The 10,936-nt window shown below is 32.2% G+C and overlaps 1 protein-coding gene across 1 annotated transcript; it reads left to right on the forward strand.

The window, feature by feature from the left end:
- Positions 1 to 811: 811 nt before the first annotated feature.
- LOC121797258 (probable glycosyltransferase At5g03795) lies at positions 812 to 4,856 on the forward strand. Its single transcript, XM_042196018.1, has 4 exons — positions 812 to 1,382; positions 3,047 to 3,294; positions 3,416 to 3,764; positions 4,118 to 4,856. The coding sequence occupies exons 1-4, from the start codon at positions 1,029 to 1,031 to the stop codon at positions 4,790 to 4,792; spliced, it is 1,626 nt and encodes a 541-aa protein (XP_042051952.1). The 5' UTR covers positions 812 to 1,028; the 3' UTR covers positions 4,793 to 4,856.
- Positions 4,857 to 10,936: the final 6,080 nt, after the last annotated feature.

The raw sequence follows: 10,936 nt of genomic DNA on the forward strand, positions 1-10,936 counted from the left end.
TGTAATTTGCATTTAATTAATATAATATCCGTACACGAATGGAGGACATTATTAATTATGACGCAATCCAAATTCTCATATCACAAGTAATATAAAGAAATTAATTTAATAGAAATAAAAAGTAAACGATCGAACAGAAAAGAATGTAATCTATGCACCCTTTATTAGCATGATACGCGACTAATTTAAAGCGTAACAGTGATTAACAGTAATAATCCAAAATAGATCCCGGGACCACCCCACCCCCTCATTAAATATGATCAAAGATTTCCAAATCGGAAAATTCCAAACAAACCCCCCACGAACAAAGAGTGCGTCACAGCCTGTAGCGAAACGCAGAGGGGCAGAATCGGAAAAAATTAATTTAATAGGATATATGTAATTTGCATTTAATTAATATAATATCCGTACACGAATGGAGGACATTATTAATTATGACGCAATCCAAATTCTCATATCACAAGTAATATAAAGAAATTAATTTAATAGAAATAAAAAGTAAACGATCGAACAGAAAAGAATGTAATCTATGCACCCTTTATTAGCATGATACGCGACTAATTTAAAGCGTAACAGTGATTAACAGTAATAATCCAAAATAGATCCCGGGACCACCCCACCCCCTCATTAAATATGATCAAAGATTTCCAAATCGGAAAATTCCAAACAAACCCCCCACGAACAAAGAGTGCGTCACAGCCTGTAGCGAAACGCAGAGGGGCAGAATCGGAAAAAGACGTGATTTCTGCATGAAGACTCGAATATAAAGGCCCAAAGCTGCAGACGCTTGGCGAGATGGCGCGGTGTATTGCAGCCACCTCTCCCCAATCGTTGCTCCCCTCTCCCTTTCCCAAGGCCTATTTTTCCCTTATACATGCATTCATTAATTAGCTGCTTAATATTACAAGTAATTTTTTTCAAAAAGGAAACACAGTAGTAAATGCAGAGATTTATGCAAATCATAGAGGGATTATAGAAATTCAAGAATCCAAGGAAAAAAGTTGCGATCGCTCCAATATATATTGAGGATGGAGGGGTGCAATTCTAATTCAAGGATGTTGTCGTCAACGGCGAGGCTGCTGGGGTTTATGGTGCCGTTGCTGGTGGTTTCGGTGATGGTGGTGGTTTCCATGGGCTCGGGCTCTTCCAATTGGATCTTCGCCTCCAATTACTACCCGTGGACTTGGAGCTCGTCTCTCTCCGCCGCCCGGAATTCCTCCGCCGCCGCCTTCGACGAGGCGCCGGGGGAGGCTTTGGACTTGCGGCGGAGAGTGGTCGGCGGCGGGCAGGAGAGGGAGGAGGCGCTCTCCGCTGATTACACTCTCCAGCGCTCCACCGCCGCTCCGCCGCTTGGTGTTCTAGTTGCGGAGGCCGAGCCGCCGGTAACGATTCTATTCTTTTTTCTTTTTTTTAAAAAAAAAAAATTGTGAAATTGGGTTGAAATCTTGACTTGAGTAATATTGTTAAAATTGAAAAAAAGATGACACTCCCAAGTCCCAACCCCTCAAATTCCCCAAATTAAGCTTAAAATTGCACGAGATTTTGCGTTCCAATTAGGGTTGTCTAGTTCATAAGTATCTGTGCAGGGGCATCCCATGTGATGCCTACTCTTCACTAATTCATAAATCTTTTTCAAGTGCATATAATTTTACAATACTGAATAAAGGAATTTGGGATTGTCAATTATAGTCGGTCACACAATCCTATGATTTCTTTGTTGTGCAATTTACTACTTAATGTTACATGAATCGACACATTATGTTTGCAACTGCATTTTTTAAGAACGATTCGACTCTTTAATTCTTTCTGTAACCTAATAGTATGAAAAGCATCTTAATTTCTAAGATACACTGTACATAGTGACACTACGCTCTTCATAGATCTAGAGAGTATGTGAATTGTAACGCTTTGAGCTAATTTTTTATTTTTGGTTCATACATGTATTTTATTTAATATATTTAATAAAAAAACTCGAAGCATAGTGTATAGGAAATTTGTAGTATAACATCATGATTCCACAATATAATCTTTTTATTTAAGTTAAGAGTTTGTCATTAAGTTAAAATAATAAATTTACAGGGAAGGCGATTTGTCTAAGGTTTAGAATTTTTTGGAAGGCGATTTAATGTGTAAATTTTAAATTTTTTGTAGGGAAATAGTATAGTTAATTACTTAATTGTATGGATGCTCTGGTCAATATCAATAAACAAAATGCCGTGAACTTGATAGTATATTACGATTGATGACAAATAAAAAGAACAGAGTATAAGCTGATGACTACAATAATTGAGTAAAGTAAATGTCATTTTAGAGACTAGGAGGGTCTATAAGAAACATATTTAAGTTACTACTATTATTTAGTAATACTATTTGATATCGACATAATGCATATTATGTAATTTGGTACGAGATTTAAGTAATTTTATAGTAGTTGATAATTTGATATCGACGTAATGCATATTATGTAATTTGATACGAGATTTAAGTAATTTTATAGTAGTTGATATTGACATAATGCAAGCAAAAGATGCATACAAATCGTGTAAGCCCGAACTAAATGATTATGCAGAACCTTTTAATTTAGTACTAGTACTATTTTTTAGTGTACATGTTGATTTCATATGCTCAAGTAACACCAGTATTGGTAGGGTCTGTTAGTTAATTCTTTAGGATTTTGCCATATAATCTTGAAATGATGTGATAGGTGATTTATATATTTATATGTTAATGTATATCATGATATATCTTTAAGTTTAAAATAACATCAAATCACCAGAATATGACATGGAAGTATATACATCCTGTCGTTAGAAGCTTAAAATCTGCAGTTAAGAAATTATTTCGGCTTGACATATAGTTACAACATAGTGCGCTGTGACTCATTCTGTTTATGTGGTTACCTTGTTTTAGAAGGTGTAATTGTTCTCAAAAAAGAAGTATTGATTTTTTGTATTAATAAGTGATGCCAATTTTGTTTTTCATTCAACTTTTGTATGATGCTGGTTTTCTTATATAGTTTCTATATTGATCATTAATCATGAAACAGAGCGATGAGACCAAAGTGGAATTAATAATAACACCGAAACAGTCGACTGTCTCAACTATATTCAACAATACTCATGCTCTTCCCTCGACCCCTAAAATAAGCAAAAGGTTTACCAACTTTCAAGTACTGGAGGCCAAACTTCAGAAAGCTCGAGCTGCGATTAGAAGTGCAAAAAATGGAAATACATCGTCCGATCCTGACTATGTCCCTTCGGGTCCCGTTTACTGGAATCCCTCATCTTTTCACAGGTAAGTGTGGTTTGTTATTTTGGTCTATGTTTTTACATGTCCCATTAGTTTGCATTCAAATTTATGGACAACAATTTTGAATGTAGTAGGACGGGACTAATATGTGTTTAATAATGTTCAGGAGCTACCTTGAGATGGAAAAGCTCTTCAAAGTGTTCATCTATAAAGAAGGGGAACAACCTATCTTTCACAATGGCCCCTGTGGAAGCATATATTCAATGGAAGGAAATTTCATTTACAAGCTTGAAACGTCAAGCTTTCGGACGCAAAATCCCGACAAAGCTAGCGTTTACTTCCTTCCCTTCAGTGTGGTGTCAATGGTTCACTTCATCTATGACAGAGGCGCTCCGGATCATTGGCTGCCTTTGAAACAAACTGTTAAGGACTACGTCGATCTTGTAGCTGGACGATACCCGTTTTGGAATCGCAGCCTCGGATCCGACCACTTCATGCTGTCTTGCCATGATTGGGTATGTCACATTTTTTTTTTCTAGCTAGCTATTTACTCCTCCGTCCCTGAAAGTTTGTCACATTTTTTCATTTCCGTTTGTTCCACAAAATTTGTCACATTATTATTTTTCCTTGGTAGTGGATCTCATATTCCACTGACTCATTCTCACTCACTTTTTATTATAAAACTAATATATAAAAGTAGGACCACAATCTACTAACTTTTTCAATCACTTTCCATTGCATGTCTTAAAACTCGTGTTTGGTCAAAGTGTAACAATATTTATGGGATGGAGGGAGTACTATATTTAGTATCGCTGTTTACGCTAATCACTTAAATCTCATTATGCTCTTCATGAATCGGATCTCGTAGGGGCCTGAACTTTCAAAATCTGTACCGGAGCTATTCAAGAACTCCATACGAGCCTTATGCAACGCAAATGTATCCGAAGGGTTCCAACCATCAAAAGACGTGTCGATCCCAGAGATCAACCTGCCCGGCGGCCGGACAAATGGACTAATTGGCGGGCCATCGCCTTCTAGAAGGCCGATCCTTGCCTTCTTCGCAGGAGGGCTCCATGGCCCCATTAGGCCGATCCTCCTCGAACACTGGGAGAACAAAGATCCCGAGATTGAAGTCCACCGGTATCTCCCCAAAGGCATCTCGTATTCAGCAATGATGCGAAAGAGCAAGTTCTGCATCTGCCCCAGCGGGTACGAGGTTGCAAGCCCGCGGATGGTGGAGGCGCTGTACACGGGGTGCGTGCCTGTCCTCGTGAAGGACGGGTACGTGCCCCCTTTCAGCGACGTTCTCAACTGGAAGGTGTTCTCGGTTGAAGTCTCGGTGAAGGAGATCCCGAACCTCAAGAGGATCCTCGCAGGGATCTCGACGAGGCAGTATATAAGGATGCAGAGGCGCGGGGTGGCGGCGCGGCGGCATTTTGAGGTGAATTTACCACCCAAAAGGTATGATGTGTTTCATATGACTCTGCATTCGATTTGGTTGAGAAGGATGAATATTAGACTGAATGGAGTTGAAGATTCATGAATGTACAGATGATGTGGAATTCAGCATACACATTTTCAAGTAATTCTTTTTATTTTGTGGTTTATATATGGCCTTCATTGCGTATTACTTACTAGTTGGCATGTGATGAAATACTAACTAATTTATAGTAATAACTAATATAAATTTTGTAAGTTAAAAATATCAACACAAAGACATAAATTTATCAATATTTTTGTGTTGATAAACTTATGTCTTTGTGTTAGATATATAAATTTACATGTTGTATTGATATAATTATGTCTATGTGTTGATAATTTTAATACACAGAATTGAAAGTTATTAGTTATTACTGTAAATTGGTTAGCATACTAACGCAACCCTAGTTCGCTCCCTTATTTGTAAGAATGAAATGATGTTCATTTTTTTGGTTCATTATTTTTCATAATTGTAGTAGTGATTGTCTTTAATTCTTATGTTTGTGATTTATGAAAGCAGCTTCAAATGTTTAAACTTTTTCATCGACCTGATTATGGATGTTAATGTGTTGTTTTCCATTTTTGTTTTGGATATTTTGGTTTTGCTTTTGCTATTATTTTGATTTCATAGGAGATTTAGGAATTTGATGAGTATTATGTTAATTTATTCAGATAAATGCACCGTGTACAATTTTTTTATTCAAACCTTTTATCTTAATTGATAACTTCAAATTTTACACTAATAATAAAAAATACTCCCTCCTTATTTTAAAATTTATCACTTACTTCCATATTCGTCCATTCCTAAAAAAAATTCACCTCTCACTTTTACCATTTTTTTATAATTGCCTTCAAATTCTACTAATTCATTTTCACTTACATTTTATTACTCCACTATAAAACTATATATAAAAATAAGGAGTGAGTAATAAATTGAAACTTTTATCTAATTTTATGAATTTGTATTTTTATTACTCCACTATAAAACTATATATAAAAATAAGGAGTGAGTAATAAATTGGAACTTTTATCCAATTTTATGAATTTGTATTTTAATGTAGGTCGTGGACCCATCACCGTTTCTGGAACAGACATTTGATCAATAAAATCTACTACTATGATTGATTCCATAAAATATTACTCTCCTTTTGCCATTTCAATACGTTCCACAATAAGAATCACATTTCATTTTTTTACCATGTTTGGTAAGTAAGTCTTACATTTCACTAACTTACTTCACCCACGTTCTATTATAAAACCAATATAGAAAAAATAGACCATATATTCTACTGATTTTTTCAATTTACTGTTCATTATATTTATTAAAACTTGTGTCTATATCAAATGTGACTTCTATTATGGAACAAATGGAGTAACGTAGTTAATACTTATCTACTTACTCTTAATACGAACTTACAAACCCGGAAGAGTTTTAAAAAAATTGTTGTGTTATAAATAAAATAAAATGTTCAGAATTAATGTTATTTATATTGTGCATAGTGAAATGGTTCAATATTAATGGTATTGTCACGAGTGTAAATAAATTATTATGATTATTAAAATGTGATTATATTTATTTTAGAATGACGGAACCAGCACAAGCCGCGCCGCGTGGGGGCTTGGCCCGTGCCGGACTATTAATATCATTAAAGAGCTAGCTACTGCCGAAGTCTTGCGTAATTGCAAGATTCTGATTCTTCAATCTTCACTATTATTTTTTAGGTTATTATCTACAGCCTAAGGTTTGTTCACTTGGGCCTTTTAGTTTTATTTGTTATATTACAGCCCAGTACTATATTATACCCCAACTATATGTTGGAGCATGAATTTACTCAAATCAGATAGAAACAAAATTTCATTACAATGAAAGAACGAAATTTGATTGACGAGTCGCACGATTTTACTACACATAAAATATACTCATATGTTATTTAAACTAGTATTACGCCCGTGCTATGCACGGACTAAGATATTTTCAAAATATTGATTTAGATTATAAATTAATTAATTAAATAAAAATAGAAACAATATCATTATATGAAAATGGTAAACAAAAATGTGTATAATAAATATAGATCAATAATAAATATTCCACTCGTCCCATTAAAAATGAAACATTTTTCTTTTTTGAATTATCCCATTAAAAATGAAATGTGAACGCGTAATCATTATAACACGCAATATAGTGACCCTTTACTCTAAAAACCCAAACCTTGAAACCTAAATCCTAAACCCTTAACTTTAAAATATACTCATCATGACCAACAAATGAGCCAAATATCAATAAAATTCTTCCTTCGTCCCAGTTCAATTTTACTTTGTTGATCGCTTATTCTATTTTGGGGGTTTTAGATCTGTATTCAATATCTTACACTGGGTCGGCCTACTTGATAATTCTTACTGAGAGTAGAGGTTATTTTACCTGAATTTTGGCTGTAAATCTGTTTATATGCTCATATAAAAAAGTGCTTTACAATAGGGCTATGTGAACGGTAAACAAAAAAAATATTTGTTTGCTTTCATCCAAGCATCTATTCACCCAATGGTATTATTTATTGGAGCCGAAGTAGTGCTTTTAAAAAAGATAATGTAGCAAAACCAATGTTTTGGCTATATCAAACACAAATATCTTAAACCTTTTCTTTTTTCATCATCTCTGTCTTTATCACCTTCTTTTCTTCCTTGTCCTCAACTACAACAAATGTGTTAACATAAAAATAATAAAAAATTAAATGCATAAACTGATGGAAATAGAGATCAGTAAACTAAAGTAAAAAAATCTCCATCAATAAAACAACTGCGATAACGATATGATGGCTCAAAACAAACTTTAATGGTAATAGACAAAAGGAAAAAAAACATCATATAGAAACTGACTCATGTTAATATCGTTGGAGAGTAATGGAAAAATATGAATCTATCCTTAGAAATGCCTAAAACAGGTAGATGAGTGAGTGGATTATAAACCATCAAATCTGCTATATTTATAGTCCAAAAACTAGAATTATTTATATGAGACTCTTTCAAAACCTTCCACTTTCTCCACTAACAATTTGAATTTATAATCCTTATAACTTCCCTGATATTAAAATCCACAAATAGGATAAATAGATTAATATGAAATTTAAAAAATTAAACAACAGCCTCATTGTAATTCAAGTAAAGCACACTTTGCACAAATGTTGGGGATTAAATGCATAATAATTATTGAGCATTCAATTATTTACTATATTAATTATGTATATGATATTTTTGTAAAATAAAAGGAGAGCAACTTCGAGCACCATCTCACAATTTATTTTACATAACTTTCAATTACTTTACTGCATTAAAAATTGAAACTTTATTATCAAACGTGGAAGGCGGCGGTTACACAATTATTTAGCCATATTAGTAACGTTTAGGAAGAAATTATCTAATACTCCTACATAACTAATAAATATTTAAAAGTATGCCAAAACCTTATGAATATTTAAAACTATGCCCAAAACTCCTCTTTTATATTTGTATAGATATAGATATAAATATAGATACCGTTAAAGCATTTAATTCTCATTTATACTAATTATTAGTAATTGATTTCTCATGAGTTACATTCCGTCTATATAAATAATCATTTTACATTTATTTTGTACCGTGTATTTTCTAATTATACTAATATTTGCTAGGGAAGAATTAAAGATGACATACAGTAACCGAAGTTGAATCGATACTAAAATTCTCTATTAACGCAAAATCGACATTTGTATAAGGTCTAGTTTAAATTCAAAAAATAGAGGAAGAATAACGTTTGTCTGAGTTATAGTTGCAGGTGCACAAAATAAATCTTTTACAATAGATAATTTTGTTGGAATATTATAATACTCCTAGTTTAACATAATTGATATATCGATATGAACGAAAATGGGAATCATAGTTTTCTCTCTCTGTGGAGTATTAGTATTTGGAAGTACGAATTTATTGCATAAAATATGTTTCCACTTTCGTTGTCGTTTTATATTCAGCACGAATTGCACGTGAAAATCGCTTAGTAAATCTATATTCTCAAAGGCAAAGAGAAGTGATTTTTTTTTAAAGTTGAATAAGTGGAAGTGGTTGTACCATTTGGTTAAGGTACAAGCACATATATGAGTATACGTGTATATTAATGAAAGTCATGCACTCGAGAAATCCTGTATACTTAGAATTAATAACATATTGTATTACTTATTTGTCGGTCATTAATATATACTGGTATCACACCGTGCGTTGCACAATCTAGTGTAAAAGTTCGTCATAATTATAAATGATCATCACCATAACTATCATGATTATCAGATTATGTCTTTATATATTTATTTAAATTCAAATTTTTTATTTCTCTGTATAGAATAGTTAAATATCATGAATAGTATCAACAGTTTTTTATTTATTTATTAAATTGTAGTATTAGATTCTTGAAGAATACTAATTTAAGGATAGAAAGGGGGAAAATGGGGGGAGGCTGAGGCCTGAGGAAGAAAATATCCATATAATCTATCCTTAAACGATGCCTCTAACATTACATAAATTTCCAAGAAGGAATCAATTTCTATAATCAGCCAATAATTACATAATTATACACGTTTATATATATGTTCATATTTGATCATTTGATAAGTTTATTAGCCGATATACACCCAATCAAATACTACTAGTTAACCTAGCAAAAATAGTTGTCATTTTCATCTTCTTCACCAAATATTTATGCATCTTCTTCTTTCCAGACAACAAACATCTTCCTACCCAAGCTTTGTTCGTTGGCCAGTTCAACCAACGACATCTCTCCATTTTTCTATTCAACAAACAAAGAATCATTAGTATAAATGAAATTTTCAAAATTTGAAAAAACCATATTTGAGATTGCTATAGTTCAACACAATAAATCGTAGATATTATAGCACAAAAAAGAAAAGAAAATAGGACACCTTTTGCGGAATGGTTGGAGCTAATTCAATCCTAACAATGAGCTGCAGTATTGTTAAAGTTGCCCCTAGCAAGAATGAATTTTCATCAATTCTTCAAGCTTCTTCATTTGGTGGAACCCAATTTATAGAAAACGGGTAGCTTTTCATATTCTTTGTGACTTTAAGACAATATTATGTAGTAAATGAAATTAATAACAAATGAATTATAAGTTTTTTGACCTTTCAAATTACATTCCTTTAATAAAATCATTTGAATCGATAAATTTTTGATCAAAGTGGTCGTTTATAACTGCCATATTATAAATTAATTGCATAACTTTAATTCATACACATGATTCAAACAAATTAATTGGGTGGTAGTGGTGGTAAATTGCACTAATGATTTAATCTCAACAATGAATTGATAATGGTAATAAATATGGTAATGGTAATTAATATTGAAATGGTAATAAATATACATGATAATGAATTAGAACGTACTGGCTGTTACAATTTCATGGCTGATTATAAGAAAAACTTCCACCATATTATTTAATCCAAGTTTATTTTGAAAAATGTAATGCAATATTATCAAATTGAGCCCATAATTTAAAAATATTTTAGAATAAGGACAAAACTTATAAATATTTCAAAAGAATGCCAAAACTCAACTTTTATATATGTATAGCTTTTCATATTCTTTGTGACTTTAAGACAATATTATGTAGTAAATGAAATTAATAACAAATGAATTATAAGTTTTTTGACCTTTCAAATTACATTCCTTTAATAAAATCATTTGAATCGATAAATTTTTGATCAAAGTGGTCGTTTATAACTGCCACATTATAAATTAACTAGTGTTAATACCCGTGCTATGCACGGGACATAAGATTTTTAAGTAATGAATACAAATTCTAATGAAATTATAGAAAATAAGAATTCAAAATAATATAAAGATTTATATAATTTTAAGTTTGATATAAAAAGAGTAAAATAAATGACAAAGAAAAGAAGTGTGACTAATGATAAAAGAGTATGAGCTAGTTAGACTACGATAAACAAATAAAGAAAATATGTGTGAGTAGATATCAAAGAGAAAAAAAATCAGATAATTGAAAAAAAAATAGCTCAACAATTGTGATCAACAAAACATAAATATCCGTTTTGAAAATATTATTTGTAAACAACATTTGTAGTGAAATCACCCCTACTAATTAGAATTAGTATCCATAACATTTTAAACTATTAATAATATTATAAACAATAACAAAAAGAAAAAT

This window comes from Salvia splendens, chromosome 3, assembly GCF_004379255.2.
Source record: "Salvia splendens isolate huo1 chromosome 3, SspV2, whole genome shotgun sequence".
Lineage (NCBI taxonomy): Eukaryota > Viridiplantae > Streptophyta > Magnoliopsida > Lamiales > Lamiaceae > Salvia > Salvia splendens.